This window comes from Laccaria bicolor, genomic scaffold (genome assembly GCF_000143565.1).
Source record: "Laccaria bicolor S238N-H82 LACBIscaffold_4 genomic scaffold, whole genome shotgun sequence".
Taxonomy (NCBI): domain Eukaryota; kingdom Fungi; phylum Basidiomycota; class Agaricomycetes; order Agaricales; family Hydnangiaceae; genus Laccaria; species Laccaria bicolor.
Window position 1 is genome coordinate 428,551 of NW_001889875.1, and position 17,518 is coordinate 446,068.

At 48.3% G+C, this 17,518-nt stretch overlaps 7 protein-coding genes across 7 annotated transcripts; 3 read left to right on the forward strand and 4 right to left on the reverse strand.

Moving 5' to 3' along the window:
- Positions 1 to 825: 825 nt before the first annotated feature.
- On the forward strand, positions 826 to 5,791 carry LACBIDRAFT_292667 (uncharacterized protein; the record flags this gene model as incomplete). The annotated part of the gene is made up of 23 exons (XM_001876366.1): positions 826 to 1,169; positions 1,227 to 1,392; positions 1,445 to 1,671; positions 1,730 to 1,883; positions 1,939 to 2,043; positions 2,094 to 2,239; positions 2,293 to 2,404; positions 2,462 to 2,629; positions 2,677 to 2,798; positions 2,848 to 3,055; positions 3,111 to 3,260; positions 3,317 to 3,415; positions 3,475 to 3,673; positions 3,723 to 3,865; positions 3,923 to 3,995; positions 4,044 to 4,168; positions 4,218 to 4,368; positions 4,419 to 4,726; positions 4,783 to 4,860; positions 4,919 to 4,988; positions 5,040 to 5,170; positions 5,238 to 5,324; positions 5,415 to 5,791. The coding sequence occupies 23 exons, from the start codon at positions 826 to 828 to the stop codon at positions 5,658 to 5,660; spliced, it is 3,612 nt and encodes a 1,203-aa protein (XP_001876401.1). The 3' UTR covers positions 5,661 to 5,791.
- Positions 5,792 to 5,794: 3 nt separating this feature from the next.
- Positions 5,795 to 7,277, reverse strand: LACBIDRAFT_231094 (uncharacterized protein; the record flags this gene model as incomplete). Its single annotated transcript, XM_001876841.1, has 6 exons — positions 5,795 to 5,996; positions 6,072 to 6,198; positions 6,316 to 6,458; positions 6,787 to 6,892; positions 6,963 to 7,082; positions 7,145 to 7,277. 6 exons carry the CDS (start codon positions 7,275 to 7,277, stop codon positions 5,795 to 5,797), a joined length of 831 nt encoding a protein of 276 aa, XP_001876876.1.
- Positions 7,275 to 8,523, reverse strand: LACBIDRAFT_290875 (uncharacterized protein; the record flags this gene model as incomplete). Its single annotated transcript, XM_001876842.1, has 2 exons — positions 7,275 to 8,140; positions 8,205 to 8,523. The coding sequence occupies 2 exons, from the start codon at positions 8,521 to 8,523 to the stop codon at positions 7,320 to 7,322; spliced, it is 1,140 nt and encodes a 379-aa protein (XP_001876877.1). The 3' UTR covers positions 7,275 to 7,319.
- A 2,681-nt stretch (positions 8,524 to 11,204) lies between these two features.
- Positions 11,205 to 11,942, reverse strand: LACBIDRAFT_323199 (uncharacterized protein; the record flags this gene model as incomplete). Its single annotated transcript, XM_001876843.1, is given in 6 exon segments — positions 11,205 to 11,324; positions 11,389 to 11,416; positions 11,436 to 11,490; positions 11,681 to 11,710; positions 11,795 to 11,816; positions 11,847 to 11,942. The coding sequence occupies 6 exon segments, from the start codon at positions 11,940 to 11,942 to the stop codon at positions 11,205 to 11,207; spliced, it is 351 nt and encodes a 116-aa protein (XP_001876878.1).
- A 379-nt stretch (positions 11,943 to 12,321) lies between these two features.
- On the forward strand, positions 12,322 to 12,711 carry LACBIDRAFT_311200 (uncharacterized protein; the record flags this gene model as incomplete). Its single annotated transcript, XM_001876367.1, has 1 exon — positions 12,322 to 12,711. One exon carries the CDS (start codon positions 12,322 to 12,324, stop codon positions 12,709 to 12,711), a length of 390 nt encoding a protein of 129 aa, XP_001876402.1.
- Positions 12,712 to 13,331: 620 nt separating this feature from the next.
- Positions 13,332 to 14,090, forward strand: LACBIDRAFT_311201 (uncharacterized protein; the record flags this gene model as incomplete). The annotated part of the gene is made up of 5 exons (XM_001876368.1): positions 13,332 to 13,420; positions 13,488 to 13,494; positions 13,547 to 13,746; positions 13,801 to 13,867; positions 13,932 to 14,090. The coding sequence occupies 5 exons, from the start codon at positions 13,332 to 13,334 to the stop codon at positions 14,088 to 14,090; spliced, it is 522 nt and encodes a 173-aa protein (XP_001876403.1).
- Positions 14,091 to 14,147: 57 nt separating this feature from the next.
- Positions 14,148 to 17,182, reverse strand: LACBIDRAFT_182961 (uncharacterized protein; the record flags this gene model as incomplete). Its single annotated transcript, XM_001876844.1, has 2 exons — positions 14,148 to 15,123; positions 15,242 to 17,182. The coding sequence occupies 2 exons, from the start codon at positions 17,180 to 17,182 to the stop codon at positions 14,416 to 14,418; spliced, it is 2,649 nt and encodes an 882-aa protein (XP_001876879.1). The 3' UTR covers positions 14,148 to 14,415.
- Positions 17,183 to 17,518: the final 336 nt, after the last annotated feature.

Below are 17,518 nucleotides of genomic sequence, written 5' to 3' on the forward strand. Positions count from 1 at the left end.
AGGACAAACAAAACCCGCGACGCTGATCACGTGCCAGAGAATTTGACTACACTGACCCCGAAATTTCAAAAGTCGACGCGTATATTGCGCGTATAAACTGACGGCGTACTATGCGTAGACGTTAAACCGCGTTACGGCTTTATTTGAAGTTAGTTACAAGCTTCATATATTTTTTAGTCAAGAGAAGTGTTATAAGATGCAGTGCCGAGCTAGTCAGTTTCCTACCGTTTTGTTTGATTATTGGTGAGTCGCGAATACTTGGCGATGATGGCCAGCCTTGGACCTCTAAGGTAGTCCTTGGCCTTGCCTTGGATGTGATTAAATTTTTATAGCTGAAAGCAGTCAGGCCTAAACAAGAACTCGCGCTTCGGACTCCAAAAATTATTAAAGCCGTAGTTCTCAAAAATGAATCATATAGACTTTCTACTATGCCGCAGCAATTTATGTACTTGATTGTGTTGTGCAACACGGTTCTGCTCGGAGGGGTTTTCCTACTAGTAGGATTCCTAGGTCAGGTTCAAGTTGAGGTCAGGCATGATTAAAATCTATCCACAAACAGGGGTTGAGCTAAAAGAATGGATGTATATGTCTGCCATTGTCTGGTGGAGAAATTTCGCACACACCTTGCTTTGTTCAAATTTTTTATTGGGTTGATAGCAAGGAGGACTATGTAGGTACCGTAACCTTTGTCCGATTAGGCAACTTAGGAGCGTAACGACTGGCCCTGAAGTACGAAAGAGAGTGACCGTAACGAGGTCCAGTCACGTACTTTCATCACGCGCTTCCCAATTTCCTCCACCCTCCTCACTCTAGATTTTGCGCAGCATGCCTCGTCGGGGTGTCGTGGCAGACAACGACGATGATGTGCCTGGCTCTAGTTTAGCAAGCACAGCTGTCAAAGAAGAAAAAGTCAGAGTGAAAGAGGAAAAGTCTAAAAGTAAAGGCAAGCAACGAGCACGCGTCGACGCGGAAGACGATGAAGACGGTGAACAAAATGGTGCGGGAGATCAAGACGCTGAAGGGGAAGATGACACAGGCGATCCGGAAGGTGTTGACTCGCCACGGGGCGCTAAGCGAACACGTCTCAACGAAGAGGGTGAATCGCGTCCTGGTGGAAGTGGTTCTCAACATTTACCCAAGAAGAAGACGCTTCCACGCGACGTCGATGGGTAGGCATTTCTGGTAGTCACCGTCTCTGTTCAATCTGACGTTCTAAACTCGTTTAGCTATATCCCAGGATCAATTGTTCGCATCCAACTGCACAATTTTGTCACCTACGACTTTGTGGAGTTCCGGCCTGGTCCTTATCTTAACATGATTGTTGGTCCCAACGGTACAGGGAAAAGTAGCATTGCTTGCTCTATCGCTTTAGGCTTGAATTTCCCTCCCTCAGTAAGATGCCGCCTTCGACGACGATCCTCTATCTAAGTTGCACAATTTTTAGATCCTTGGTCGCGCCTCTGAATTGAACTCTTTCGTGAAGATTGGAACCGAAGGTGGCTACATTGAGATAGAGCTCAAAGGTCCCAAGGGAAAACGGAATGTCATAATTCGCCGTACCCTCAGCGCAACATCAAAATCTTCCAACTTTACTTTGAATGGAAACGCTGCGTCGGGAAACGAGATCAAACATAAAATGACGGAATTGAACGTTCAAGTTGGCAATCTATGGTAAGTGTCGAGATCTTGATGGATACGTGTGCTCAATAAAACTTTGCATCCTATCTAGCTCCTTCCTTCCTCAAGATAAAGTATCAGAGTTTGCAGCGATGACCCCACAACAGCTCCTCAGGGAAACACAACGGGCAGCTGGTGACGAACGCCTCACCTCTTGGCACGATACGTTAATCTCAGCTGGTAAAGATCTCAAAGCGATGCAATTGGTTAGCTTGGCACTATATCTATGATTGTGAACAGGGCCTGACCACTTAAGTGCAGCAAATCAAAGGAGAGCAAGAGCAGTTGAGGCAAATGGTTGAGCGCAACGAAGGTATCGAAAGAGATGTTCAGCGATATAAGGACCGTAAGAAGATTGAGCACGAGGTCCGCTTTGTCGTCTTTCATATTATCTCCTCTTCAACACGCACCCGTAGATCGCTTTTTTGAACGTCCTCATCCCCGTGGCAACTTATCGGGAAACCTTAATCCGTTTCAAGGAGATCAAGGCGAATCAGCGAAGACTCCATGAGAAGGTCACAAAGCTGAAGGCGAAAAACGCCCCTGCCCATGAATTTCTCAAGTCAGTTGTGTCGCTTGATAACTGACCATTCGTTAACTCCCTGAATCGAGCAGAAAGCTTGATGCATCACACAAGGCTTTGGACAAGGTTAGGGATGATAAGAAGAAAATAGTTTCCGCTCATGTAAAGCGAATGCAAGCCAAGCACACGGCTAATGACAAACTCGTGCGTATATCAAGTAATCGTTGTTGAGGACCATGTTGATGTACCACGTGAGGATAGGAGACCGACGCTGAAGATATTAACATGAAGCTCGGGCAACTCAAGAGAGCGGAAAAGGAGCGCACCATTAAGATCAAAAGTCTGGGCAACGACATTAAGAAGCAAGAAGATGAATTGGCCAGAGATCCTCCCGAGCTCCCAAGTCAAGAACAGCTCAATGACGAAGCTGTACGTCAGGTTCCATGATCTTTCCCCGTTCTCACATGGTGCTGCAGAGGCAAATAAATCTAGAGCGCCAATCACTCATTGCGCGGAGGGGAGAACTGGATCAGCAGCTCGAAAGCCTGGTCGTTCGAAAGACCGATGCCAAACACGAGTATGACAAGGGCGCTGCAGAGTACGTGGAAACGCTTTTGATGGGAGCAGGTCGGGCTGATATTGATTAGGCTGAAGAAACTGGACGACGCCGATGCTCGTAAGCTCGCTATGATGTATCGCTGGGACAGGGAGACCCACGACGCAATCAAGTGGCTTCGATCCAACAAGCATCTTTTCAAGGCACAAGTGTTCGAGCCGCCTTTCATGTGTGTTACTGTTAAAGACAAGAGGTATGCAAACGCGGTCGAGGCTTGTTTCAGTGCTGGCCAGATGAAGGTTAATTCCTTGCCTACGTCTTCGCACCAGTAACCTGATGATTGTATTCATTTAGACGTTTGTTGCCCAGTCACAAGAAGATTGCGATACTCTCAATCATCACATCAATGACTCAGGAGCGTTGGGGCGAAAAGCCCGGATTACGACGTGGTTCAGAGCACATCAGGAGGATATGTTAGTTCCTCCTCCAATGAGTCGTGAAGAGGTTTGCCTTGTCATCAGGAAGCTTCACGACACCTTGAACTGATCATTATGTTTCAGTTGGCTGAGCTGCACTTTGATGGATATGCACTGGATTACATCGATTATCCTGAGGGATTACAATGGTTCTTAAGAAGAGAACTCAACTTGCACCGAACCGTATGTCCCTTTCTCTTGCCTTGCATTTTCTAACATTGAAAAATATCATCTATAATCAGGCTATTGCTCTCAAGGCTAATGTAGACGTCAATCGCACCATGGAGGTTGTGGCTCGTCCAGGACACAATCATCCTGGAGGAGCTAACTTCATCAATGGAACGACCATGAACATCGTGTCACGTTCTCGGTATGGACGAAAGGCGGTGGGCAACATGACGCGAGATGTCCATCAAGCGAGGAACTTTGTCATCCCAACCAGTAAGTTTCTTCGTTTTGAGCGTTACTTAAGCTGACATCGTTTCCTCAGTCGATCCTGAGACCAAGCGAAAGTATGACGAGATGATGGCAGCGGCAGTGCAGGAAAAGCAGCTCTGTGACGAAGCCATGGCTGGGGTGAACAAGAAGCTTGACGATGTGGCGGAAGAGGACAAGTCATTTGTAGCGCGGATTGTTAGTATCATGGCCGTCTTCGCGATCTGTGACTAACTCCTTGGCTGTTTCTTACAGAACAGCGTCAAAAGCCGGAGGGAAGAAATCAAAAACGAACAGAAGAGGATTGCTACCGCTCAGTCGAGGCTCAGTAAGCCCTGCATTGCTTTTATTAGCAAATGCTGATCTGGGCGCATAGTACGCCTACGGGATCAACTTAAACAGTATATGAGTCAACCTTCAGCTGATGAAGAAAGGAAAAAGCTCAGGAAGAAACTATTATCCATTAGCCAGCAACGCATGATAAACGCAAAAGATTACACAGTGGGTTCTATTTAGCTCGACACGGTCACTATTAATTCGCGATGTATAGAACCTGGCGCACGCCATCGTTCCAGAGGCACAGACGTGTGCCTATGCCGGGATTCAGTACCTTCAGGTTGGAGCCAACAGGGCCGCGCTGCAGGAACTGTGTAACAAGAAAGATGAAAAGTTCCAAACGGCATTGGGGGAGTTCAACGAAGGTACCGCGCTCTTCTTCCGCCTCGTATACCCAACTTATCTTTCGATGCAGTCAACGAAGCCTTTATACAGATCAAGGAAGAAACCAAGAGATGTCTAGCTGAAAACCGACAGATTGTCGACGAAGCGCCAGAGGACATCCGAGAGGAGTATGCGGAATCTGAGCGAGTCCGTGTTGCTTATGAAATGGCGCTTGAAGAGTCCAAGAAGAACGGAACGCCGCCTCCAGATCCTGAGGGTGTGGAGTTGCGGTCGAGGGAAGAGCTGGAGAATGAGCTGGAGAGGCAGAGGGCCAAGCTCGATTTGAATCTTAATACTAATCCTGGCGTTGTCGAGCAGTATGAAAAGCGCAAGAGAGATGTGAGTGATCTCCTGTTCGTTTCTTTTTTTCGTTTCCCTGTATTGACGTCCCGCAGATAGAGCAACTTGAGAAAACACTTGAGGAAAGGCAAAAGAAGGCAGACAAGGTAGAGCGTAACATCAAGAATGCCAGGGTACGATCTGTTTCTCATTGGCACGGCCAAGGTTACTAATCCAAAACTACCCTCTCAGGACAACTGGCAACCGGCCCTTGAGAAACTCGTCGCAAGCATCGGAGAGAAGTTTTCTGCTGCCTTTGACCGTACGTATCTAACAGTTTCTCAATCGTTGTAGGTCCTCACCGGGTTTTTAGGCATTGGATGCGCTGGCGAGATCCGCATCAGCGAACACGAAGACTACGACAAGTGGGCGATCGACATCTTGGTCAAGTTCCGCGATAGCGAGAAATTGCAGTTGCTAACTGGACAACGACAGTCTGGTGGAGTGAGTACCCAGTACCCTGCATCATTGATGAATGAATGAATGGCACCTGGGCTGACTATGTATTCAGGAACGTTCCCTGACCACTATTCTCTACCTTATGAGTCTTACCGAGGAAGCCCGAGCTCCGTTTTCGTTGGTGGATGAGATCAATCAGGTACATTCCATCCCTTACTCCCCAATCTATTTCATAGCTCGATTTTCAAATTCTCAATTCGTCTTTCTTTCCTCTTTCCCTCTTCTGCAGGGAATGGACCAACGCGCAGAACGCACAGTACACAACTCGATGGTCGAAGTAACATGCAAAGAAGACAGCGCGCAATACTTCCTCATCACGCCCAAGCTGCTTCCCGACCTAAACTACCACGAGCGCATGAAGATTTTGTGCGTGAACAATGGGGAGTGGTTGCCTGAAGAACGCGATTTGGGGAACATGATGAATATGATTGAGGGGTATGTGCAGAGGCAGGGTCGGGCTGCGAATGCTGTTTAGATGCGATTGCTCTCGCTCGTGGATACGTACCATTGCTATTCTAGACTTTTATAATCACCCATCCATCATCGACTTACTGCACATACTTATCGATACCTCACTCAATAAACAGTCTTCGAAAATGAAATTCTAAATCATTTATATATATCGCTCCCTACAATCTCTCTACACCTCACTCTAGCAGCCTCAACACAAGTAAGGAGGGCATCGTTACCCCCAGCTCCGAGCTGTGAGACGCTGATGAGGCGGTCCGGGTTGGCGTTGCTCATTATGATGGAGATGGTGGTGTCGAGGAGGGGTTCTTCGAATGATGTTGGGTCTGCTAGGACGTGTGTTCTACCGAGGAGGAAGGGGGGTGTTGTTAGAGTTGGTATCGTAGGGAGTTGGTGGAGGAGGAAGGAAGGAACGCACGAATCAAACACCCCAAACGAAAGCGGTACGGGCAAACTGGTATGGTTGAGTTCAAGTGGGACTTTGATCTTTCGCGAACATGTCGTCCGGCCCGTTTCTTCGTCGTATGTCGCTTTTGGTAGTTGTGCTGGGGGTGAGATGGGGGCCACGTCAGCTTTCGTGATTCCCTTTCTTTCAAGTCGAGGTGAAGACGAAAAGCGGAGTGCAACAGGGGGGCACAGACGGGAAACGGGTGACGACGTACTGTTCCTCAAAGCTTCAACCATCGCAATAAGCGCAGCGTCAAACACGTTTCCGTCATAGTTTATGCATATAGCGTCTACGTAGAGTACCCAGGCTGCTTTGTTTGGGTGGATGGAGAGGGAGGTGAGGGGGAGGATGTTGGATCTGTTGGTGAAAGAGTGGGGGGTTAGAAGGCGGGTGAGATAGTTTGCGGAGATGAACATGTGAATGCGAATGAGAGGGTACGAGATAGACGGCAAATGAAGGTGCGGAGATGAACATGACGGGAGAAGAAGGGGATGCGGTAACGAGTGCTGATATGAACAAAAAGTTGGTGGAAATGAAATCAAAGTTTCAAAGATGAAGAAAAAGCAACGGGCAGGAGATACGAAATGACGGCAAAGCAAAGATGAATGAATGAATCCAAGGGGGAGATGAAATCAAAAGGATAAAGGTACAAGAAATCAAAAGACAAAGAGAAGAGAAAACTCACGCAACCAACGCGTCATTAAGTCTATCCGAAAGCACCTGGGCCTCTTCACTCGGCGGACCAGGCTTGAACCGCGGGGAACACATCGCTGGTAGATCCAGGTTTGGCACTGTTCATATTCACAGTCATTACTTGAGTTATCAATAGGAAGAGGGGATAGAGCAAACGGAAACACACACCCAAAAACCCGCGCACCCCCTCATCCAACTCTGGCTCCGCAATCTCAGCTTTGACTCCACATACTACAGTCGTATTACCCAGCCTGACGAGGGCGGAGCCGTCGGCTGTTGATATTGAGCCTGTTCACATTTTTTTAGATTCGGTTGAGAGATGGAGAAGAAAGGAAGGAGGAAAGACAGACCAACGTTAACTGCAAGGTCCCTAGCGACGTTCAACGGCCTCCCATCGGGTCGTACGTTCTCTGCTAGGAAGCGTTCTAGGTATACGCGTGGATGGAGGCGTTGGAAGATGTCAGAACTGCTCGTGGTGGTCATGATCACAATTCATTTATTTATTTCACATCTAATTCTACGGGTCTACCCAACAATCCCCTTAAGAACCGCAATCTCCGCATTGATAATACTACTCGTCGCAGCCCCAATACTCACATTATTCGCAAGCACCACAAACTTCACATCCAACACCTGACACTGCCTAACCCTCCCAACACTAACCCCAGCCCCATCCTGAAAATACCTATCCAACCTCGGCTGCGGCCGATCCGCCTCTTCATGAACTACAATCGCACGTCTAGGCGCACTAGGGGCGCCAAGCGCCTGACAATCAGGCGTGAACGCGCTAAACGCCTCGCGGACCTGCTGAGGACTCGGCGGAGGCCTCCTCTTAAACCTCACCGAAACGCACTCGGTGTGTCCGTCTATCACCGGAACGCGATTACACGATGCAGACACACGCAGGGGGTGTTTCGCGTGCATATCAAACGTCTTCACACCCGCGTCCGATTCCGCAATTCCTCCAAGGATCTTCAAAGTCTCCCACTCAATCTTCTCTTCTTCGCCTGAGATATACGGGATAACGTTGTCCATAATATCAAGGGCCGATACACCCGGATACCCCGCCCCCGAAATAGCTTGCATCGTCGTGACGAGGACGCTCTCGATGGGTCCAAACGCTTTTTCGAGTGCGCAGAGGGGTATGACGTATCCCGTCGTTGAACAATTTGCGTTTGTTACTATGAACCCTTTTTGCAGGGGCGGGGTGTGAAGGAGGCGTTGTTGTGGGATTATGGAGAGGTGGGAGGGATTGACGAGGGGGACGATTAGGGGGACGTGGGGGTTTCGACGGTAATTCTTTGAGTTGGAGAAGACGGCGAGGTCGGAGGCGCGGAATGATTCCTCTACCCCATAGTCAATCAGTCCACTGCGATGCAATGCAAAAAGAAAGGGAGGAGAAGAACTAACCAATAGGCCCAGCAACATCCGCATCCAACCCCGAAAACACAATCTGACAATCTCTCCACCCCTCATCAACCTTACACTCCCTAACAACCATCTCCCCAACCCCAACAGGGATAGGCAAAACCTGCTTCCACTTGACAACCTCCCCATACCTCTTCCCCGCCGATCTAGGGCTCGCGCCTAACACATGGATTTTAAACCACGGGTGTGCAGAGAGGAGGGTAATGAAGCGCTGGCCTACGGTTCCTGTTGCGCCTAGGACGCCTACGTTTATGGTGTGTGTTGCGTTGGGGATTGTGGGGGAGTCCAATGAGGACGACATGGGATTGGGGGTGGGGGAGAGAGATCTTGAGTGGTCATGTGATTCTTTATCTCGTTTATCTGGATGAAGCGATCGGCCGATGGATTTGCGCTTTCAAGCTAAAGTTGTTCCGCTGATTGTCCGCTGACATCCTGTTGTAAGCACCGCCATGATAAAAGTTGTTCAACGCGCTTCCATAGAAGTTGTGCATTGCTTGACACTTTTTCCGGGCTGGGACATTTTAGGGGGAGAAGCTACTAGTAACGATCATGTGGGGTAACATGTATAATATACTTCCATTTGTAAAGAAATTTTGCCTTTCCACGAAATGAAGAGGAAGTTTGCAAAAAAATCCGGCTATTCAGGTTTGTAAAAATCCTGCACATCTTAAGTACCTTTCAAATTCACGCAACATTATCCGAACCCAGAGAGTTGCTCCACTGACGCCCGTCAAATACATATATTTTAGTGGCGTAAGTTGAGCGCTAGGCACATGAAAAAAGTTGTTAAACGCGCTGTCGCGCACACGAGAAACATTTCTCAATACCCTGGTGTGGGATAACTTGAGCAAGTGCGACAATTTCTTCCAACTTTTTTCGCAAGTAAAAGCTAACAATGATGTGGGGTAATACTCCCACCGTTTGTAAATATTTTTTTGCGTTTCCACAAATAGGACAGGCTTATGAAAGTTCGGAAGATAGTTGACCAGGTCCCGTCCACCTTACCTTTCATGCGGCATCATCCGAACGAAGTCCTTTCTCAAACATTCCATTCCCCCCGCGCGCCATTTTATAGTAACCCTATTGGCCTATTTTTCAAGTCCTTCCGAACAAAAAGGAAACCTTTGCTTCGGCTTTCCTCTCCATTTTACTACTCGATGGTCCAACTTTCATCATGATAACACAAAGACACAACTTTTGTTACCAACAAAGATACCTTCCGGAAAGTTCAAGGTCTGAACCTTTTTTTTTAACCCGCTGCCAGTGTGCTGACGCCTTGTTTAGTTTTTGGGATTTCGTGAAAAGGTAGTCATCATTTGCCATTAAAAAAGTTTTATGGGTTCGTCGTCCGTCCTTTCACCTTCACAGCCGTTGCAGAGGGGGTCGACGTTGGAGAACCTTTTCCCTTATAAAATATAGACTTTGAACATCATCACTTTCTCAAGATATTCCAGCCTCAATCAGTGATGTTGGGCTATGTTTCTCATCGCACGTTAATGGGAATCACTCGGAGGTTTCTCGGAGCTGCATACATACTACTTAGAGCAGGTTGAAAGGGAGCTTTTTTGAAAGCCCCCAAAAAAAAACCACAAAGGCACCTTCAGCTAATCTTTTCGACGTATGTCATTGCCAGTCAATTTCCGTTAAACCCAAGTTAACGCCGGCCAGAGAATTCGCGATCACCTGGGCTTGTTTATATTTAGTTCACCGTCTGAACCCGCTTTTTACAATCTGTGTACACCTTTGTAATAAAAAAAAATGGTAATGGCATATGTCGAAAGTCTTGTGTGATTCCTTTACTTCGAGAACTGTGCCATTCAAATACGCCAACTTGGAAAGCATCGTAAGGACTTTCCAACAGCAGACTCTAGCTATTTTTAGAACTTCGTTGTGGGCCTTCTGCACAGTTCCCCGTCTCTAAATACGCTATCAATGAGTCCTCGGAATGTCGTACCGGTACCACCTACTAGGGCGCAGCACGTATGTTTTAACGACACATCGAGGGGAGAGAAAAAGTGTGTAGATTGTTTTACGGCAGATTATTACGGCATTGTTCAAGAATGACATTTTATCAGACGCCCAGGCAACGATAGACCTGAGCGAACGAACATGGTTACTCGTAGTGGAAGATTCCAATGGAGAAAACTGAAGCGAAATGAAAGACTTTGACCACCTGGCATACTCGTGTACTTGTTTACCTCTTTAGCTTACTAGTACAAAGTAATTCTCAGACCCGTTTTCTTCTCAAAAGAAAAGAAAAACCTGCGAGGTCACCGAACGAATAATAATAAAAGTCCTGAGTCGTAAGTAAAACGGTACCACAGCGGGAAATAATCAGCTACTTACCAGTACATAATCATAGCGCAAACATAGACTTGTACATGTACGGCTAGCGGATCTTCGAACGTGCCATATATCCCTGCACGCACTTAAATCCGGCACTGAATGGATACAAGGAAAAACCTTATAATTAGACCCATCTTTTACCCCAGCTGGATCATCGCTCCTCTGACTAATCGCATGAACATTCACTGCGCTAGAAGGGCGTGAACGTTTCAAAGGTGCTCCGATTAGCGGCTTGCGTTCGAACCATCGCTAATTCCGATGATGAACTTAGTATTGATTGTGATTGACTTGAAATTAAACCATGAGAAACGGGTTCAGAGCGTTGTGCGACTGTCGCGAACAGAAATGCCTCATTTATGGTTGTCGTGTGGGCGCGTCCTGATCAACGCGCAGCCTAATAGTAAATGTGTTTATCTTTTAATCCTTTAAAAGGTCGAGTGAAGTGAAGCGGCTCCGTTACCGTACTCGCCGGGGAATTGACGAATGAATTGTTTGCAGGGTGATGTATATATTTTAGTGTGCCTTTTGATTCTGATTCGTGATATAACAGTCGAACTGAGATGAAGTTCCGGACCCATACCGAGGATGGAAATTTTGTATTGAGCAGCTGACTAGGGTGGTCGGGAGAAGACATGGCTATTCGTGGCTCGAACGTCGCCGGATGTGTGTTGAACAACCATACAAGTAGCAGGGACCTCGGTTGAGCCTGTTGACATAGTCTATGTCACCGGTAGCCAGACCCTTGCGGCCGTGAATCTATTGAAACTAGCATTGTATTGGAGTCAGCGAACATTCATAATTCTTTGTATTCAACACCCACATTAATGGAAGGGGAAAGAAACATTTGGCTGAACAAAGTTTACGCACCCTATCTCCATGTTTTTATCGTCTGGAAGGGTGTAGTCAATCCGAGGCGCAGAGTCTATACAATTTTTTAAGTTTTCATGTTCAACGCCCACAGTATTAGAGAGGGAAACAAACATGTGGTCGACTGAATAAACAGTGTTCAATGGCGGACCACCATCTTATCTCCATGTTTTTATCGTCTGAAAGGGTGCAGTCAATCCGACGCACACCCTGCCTTGAGCGAGAGCAGAGCCGTGGCCACGCACCATCTCCTAAATCCTGAGGACTTGGACGAACTACTGAGCACATCAAGCACCGGTTAAATGTTCCTCCGTACCTCCGCGAACAAACGGGGCTGCTTTCGGTGCCAGTACACATACGATCGCCCAGGATAAGGCTCATCTATGTCGCAATGCCATCAAAGATACTTACGCTGAAGCCTGAGGGGTTCCTTGTTCCTTCCACCTTGTGTCTGGGCACTCTAAAATCCGCCTCTCGTCTCCAAAAAATAAATTGAGTGTATTCCATATCTCGTAAATCAAATCTTGAATTTTGCAAAACCGGCGTTATGGAAACGCCTCCTGCTGAAAAAATCCTTGTACACGTTTAATCTCAAGAGATTTGTCCATGGATTCTGAAGGTAATAGAAACGAACGTTTTCCATGTGGGTCTGGTCCGCCGCGGTTTCGTCAGATATGCGTATTACTGTTTACCCGCCTGACGGCAGAGTTTCCTCTTGTTCGATATCATCTGGGACGAGAAATTCAAATACATAGGTCAACTTTGCTCCAACGTTGGCCCCTATAAGCAAATGACGTAAGGATATACACACGAGGACTGTGGGAATGTTTGATCGCGAGCTCACAGACATCGTCGGCCACGTACATCATCGAGCTTGTCGGCCACCATGTCGACGACGGAAGAAACATCTGCGCAGCTCATATATGGACCTAATGTGGTTGCCAATTCTTCTTTGACAACTGTGAAATTCCTTTCCGCATGCTTTGCTGGGGCGGCAGCCGGTATCCTTGGTCTCGAGAATTGGCTGGGGTTTACCCTGTTCCTCACATCCACGATCCTCACCTCCGTTTGCATCTACACAATCAACTGTTACGGCAAGCCCGCGAAGTTCATCCATGGAGGGATAGCTGAACTTGTAAACCCTGGTCAAGATAACGTGTTTACGTTTGTCCTGGTTTGGACCCTATTTTATGGTTTGTCTCCTCAGCTCCATCCGATATGCAAAGACATTGAACAGTCTCTTCTTCTCTTCGGCTTCAGGAATAATACATGGTGAGATAACAAAAAAATGGTCTATACTTCCCTTGTATCAGTGCTAATAGGTTTTGTGTCATTAGTTTACGACTGAGCTCTCCATGGAAACACTTACCTTTGGGTATTGTAACCGTGCGCTTTTATCATCCCCTTATAGCGCCCTACTTACAGGTGTGTAGATGTAGTTATTTGTGAGTCACCTTCCCCATCGATATGTATCCTCCTTTCGATAACATCTTCTCCATGACCTCAGGTTCGCTGAAAAATAATTTATTCTTCCAACACGCTCTTGTCTTATACCGGATCAGCAACAGCGCTAGCGTGTTAAGTATCCTGAATGAAACATCATCTCCGCATACCCCATCTAACAAGATCTGGATTCTGAAGCTAGTGAGGATTCGGTTTCAGGTTCTGAAGAGGCCGGTCAGGGTCAAGGCAAAGCTTCACAAGAATCAAGATTCGTGGTCTCCAGATTACTGGGCCCTCGGCCACGCGGGACAAACACGCGATCTTCACTATTGACACGTGGCGTGTGGCTGTGGAGACGCCCGTTCCGGTTCTCCTGACGGACTAAGAAAAGAGGAACTGAACGGATGACTTAATCTACCCATCTACTTCCACTCCCCCTTCCGCGCACAAATTATGGCGACCCCATGTGTTCTCCTCCAATACGGCGACGATCCATTCAGACATAGATTTGAGGATCTTGAGGGTAGAGCTGCGTTTTCGATGTGCGTTCTTTATCCCCTTCGTCATCCCCAGATCTATCGGACTGATAATGCGAACGGATGGCTTAAGCACAGAGGTACGTCCCCAACGTCGACCCCCAACCATTATCTACACTGAGGCTTGGGCAGGCTGGGCAGACCCCTAATCTCGTCACCAGAATTACGCGGCAGGCGGAATGGTCACAGCAACATCCAGGCATCATGGGACCTGATAATTCATTCCTCTACTTTGGCCCAGAAACGTCGGTTGGCTTCATCATGTATGGCAATAACCGGACGCAAATAGGCATGAATTTTCTTTTACGACCAGGAAAGAAGGACGGGAGCGTGTATGTATCCCTTTCTCTCCGTTCCCACATTCTGCTGACTCCTGTTGAAATCAGCTCCCGCTACTTCATAACGCAGAGCGGGAAGGAGCTTAAATGGAGAGTGGGTTCACACAGAATGGAGGTTCGCGATTCCCCCAACATAAACCTCGCTTGGTTGTTATGCCGACCTTTTCCTGTCTCTCTAGTGCGTAGATGGACGGACAACTTTGGCGACGTGGGATGTCAGCCCAGCGACGGACGAACATTACGCTAGACTCGTCATAAAGCCCGCTGGACTGCACATCGTAACGGAGATCATAACAACTCTAGCGTTAAATCGCATGGCTCGGGCGTTGGGTTGGTAGTTCAGCACATGCCCTCAGTCATCATCGCCCACCCATCATACCTTATTCCCGTTGATTATCGTCAGCAAGTTTTATAATGTACTTTTGTATTTTTCCTCCTCCAACCACGACCACGCGATGCCTCCATTATCAGCCATCCATCCATCCATCTATCAACCTCCGAGCTTCCCGTTGTAATATATTTCGGTCTCTGTTCCAAATTATGTTACTCCATTTCCCATTCATTCACGTCACCATCCCCATGTTTAGCCTGTGATAAAGCAGGGCCAAAACCGTGCCAACGTCTGACCGGGGAAGACCTTTCTCCCCGTTTTGAAAATTTCCTTTACTCTTCGCCTTCTTTCCAGAACTCACTCTGGAGCTCCACCAGGCGACCCCACTCAGGCTCGTCTTCGAAATCCCGGGTACGAGCCATGAAGGCCCGCACAATGCTGCGCCTTTGCAATCTCCACTTGTAGTTCTCTGTCTGCGGCCCGAAGTTTCTCAAAATATCCACGATGTCTTCCACCTCGCTCACGGCTTCACGCCATTTCTCGACGTCAGCTTCTCCCTTTTCCATGGTCCCCGCCGTCCCAATCCGGTATCCATCGAGGTAAGCCTTGAGCGCTTCTTCCCACTTCGACTCCCAAGTCAAAAGCCGCCCGTAGGCACGGAAAATTCGCGGTGACGAAACGCGTGATAAGATTTTTTCTTCAAAAAGGATTGAGACGTTCCTGAACAGACCATGTCCTTCATTTGGGTTGGATACTTCATTTTGAGCTTTGCTATCTCCCAAGGTCTCCGCAGGGTTAGCAGGAGCCCTGACTACGGCTTCAACCAGACGCTCAAGGACGTCCTCGTCGACGGAATTCGCACCCATTTTGTCGCCAGTCTCCTCGACGACGCGTCCCAGTGCTCGACACGCCTCTTGAAGTTCTCCGACATCCATCGCAATAATCATATAGTTGTACCACATGCGCCAGTTGTCGTAGCTGAAACGCAACCCTTCTTTTAGAGCGCGGAATGCGAGCATTTTATTGGAGAAAGGGATGGACTTGGTAGTTCCGCCCGCTAATGTGACTCCCCCAATCTCGTCAGTAATCTAAAAGCATGCGGATGTCTCGTCAGTATCCGTTTCCACATAAAAAATATCAGGGACTTACCTCGGACACCCCGTCCTCCTTGGCTGACCCCAAGCGGAGATACATACTTGCCAGGTTGTTCCAACTTTCTCCATCCTCCTCATCAAGCGCTACACAACGACTGAACGCGTTCCTGGCACCTTCCCAGTCCTCCTCGCGCATGGACGCACAGCCAAGGATAAACCATGATCGCGTCAACAGCGGGTTGATTGCTACCGCGCGTTTCAGGCAGGTAATAGCTCGGGGGTACTTCGCGCGGGCAAAGTAATACCCTCCGAGGGAACGCATCGCCCGTCCCGAGGTCTCTCTCGATATCTCCCAAGCCCGTTCGTAATGCTCGGCAGCTTTATCAGGCTCCAGATCGCCGAGCAGGCACCACAATTTACTTTCGCGGGTAGAATCCTGGACCTCCTTTCGATGAGCGGATGTCGATTTACCTCGAGCAAGCACTACTTCTGCTTCTGCCTTTCGGCCTTCCAGTAAATCACGAAGAATGGCAATTCCCTTCTCGGGCCTCTCCAGGGCGCCCCAGCACTTGACGACCTCCTCCCACATCTCGAGCCTTTCAAATATCTCCAACGCTGATTTGACCACCCCGAGACTCAGGAATCGCAGCGCGAGTTCCCTTTCCATTTCCCATTTACTCGGAAGAGGGATAGAGTGGAAATAACGCAGTCTTTCGGAAAGCGTCGAATCGGTGGTAGGTATTTGGTCTATCAACGCTTGAAGCTGGAAAGTTGATCTTTCCACAGTGCGCGTGCGTGAGGATTCCAGACGGGAGCGCAACAGTAGGGCCATTGTGTGCGACGACCAGTTTCGGGGATGTGAAATCACGCGAGCAACATACGGCGACATCTGTTCGGAGGTGAGGCCATGTGATGGTGATGTATTTTTGACATTGAGACAGAGTGAGAGGAGAATGCATTGGTCAAGGGGATGGAGCGGTGGCTGGGACGATGGATCTATGTGGTCAAGGCGAGAATTGGTTGCTGCTGGTCGAGAAGAAGTAAATTCTGTCTGTTCCAATAGCGTATCGTCATTTAGAGCCATTGTTTCTGGGACGTTTGATTTTTGAGACGCGTCACGCTGCGGAATTGCTCCATGCTCTTTCTGGAGTGGGGGACTAACGTCCAAATCGTCGTCACGTAGATGGCTCTCGGCTAGAAGGACTAGTTGACTGAGCTCGGTCTCTTGGAATTTAGTTCTCTTCCCAAGGGCACCAGTCAACTCGTACTCCAGGCCTGTGGCTCTAGCCGCCTTGACAAAATATTCCGCGGCTGATTTATCTTGAGAAAGGAGGTGATCCAACAATCCCTGCTCCAGATACAGCCGTCCAGAAAGGAGGGGATCAGCGGCCAAGGCGAGGCCTAAGGGTTCTAGAGAAGACTGGAGCTCAAGGGGAACGGCAACTGGCTCATCCAAAACTTGTTGATGGACGAGAGTAGCGCGTAACCGCCACCATGGCGCTGACTGAACATGTGAGTAAGGGAGGGCCAGGAGCAGCTGGGAAATTCGGAGGAAGGCAGGGACTTTGGCAAGATGATATGCCGGTTCACCGCCGTACGCCAACTCTGCGATGGCCACCTGCTCTATGGAGGCGTTCGTGATCGCATCAGAGTCAAATTGCACAACATCCAAGGGCTGCACATCAAGATCAGGTCCAGTCCAGTTAGCCTGCACGAAAGCGTACAAACAGGCGACGGCCAGCGTCAACCTCAAGATTTCCCCCTCTACCGGGTTTTCAGTGTCCTGAATTGCGAATTGAAAAAGTTCGGACAAAGGTCGATCAAGGGCCTTAGACCGTGGCCGAAATAATGTACGAGCTGAAGGAGATGTAAGTGCACTTCGGAATTGGCCGTCCACCACCGATTTCGTGAGATTGACGAGGGGGCTGGTCAGATCTCGTAGTTTTGGGTCACATTTGCCTTCTAAGAGCGATTTTTCGAGAGAAAGGGTTGGAATGCTCGTCATCTATGACTTCAGAGGTGAGTGTTGCGAACTTGGAAAGATAATGAGATTTTTCCACGTGATGTTGATCGCAATCGATTCAAAGAACTTGATCCGATGCATCCGCGCGTGGCTTGCATTGGAGCTGGCAACCTCTGGCGACGCCAAATAACCTGAAGTACTTTGTCGTGTGATCCTACTGATAACGTTGACAATCAGTCTATCCTGCAGGGAACAACATTCGGAATACTCCAGTGATACTGTGATAATAAGCCGAATGGACCTAAAGGAGCTGCCAAACTCAGAATGCCCACTAGTCAGAAAATTGATATCGCAAAAGCAAGAGCACCGGAAAGACCT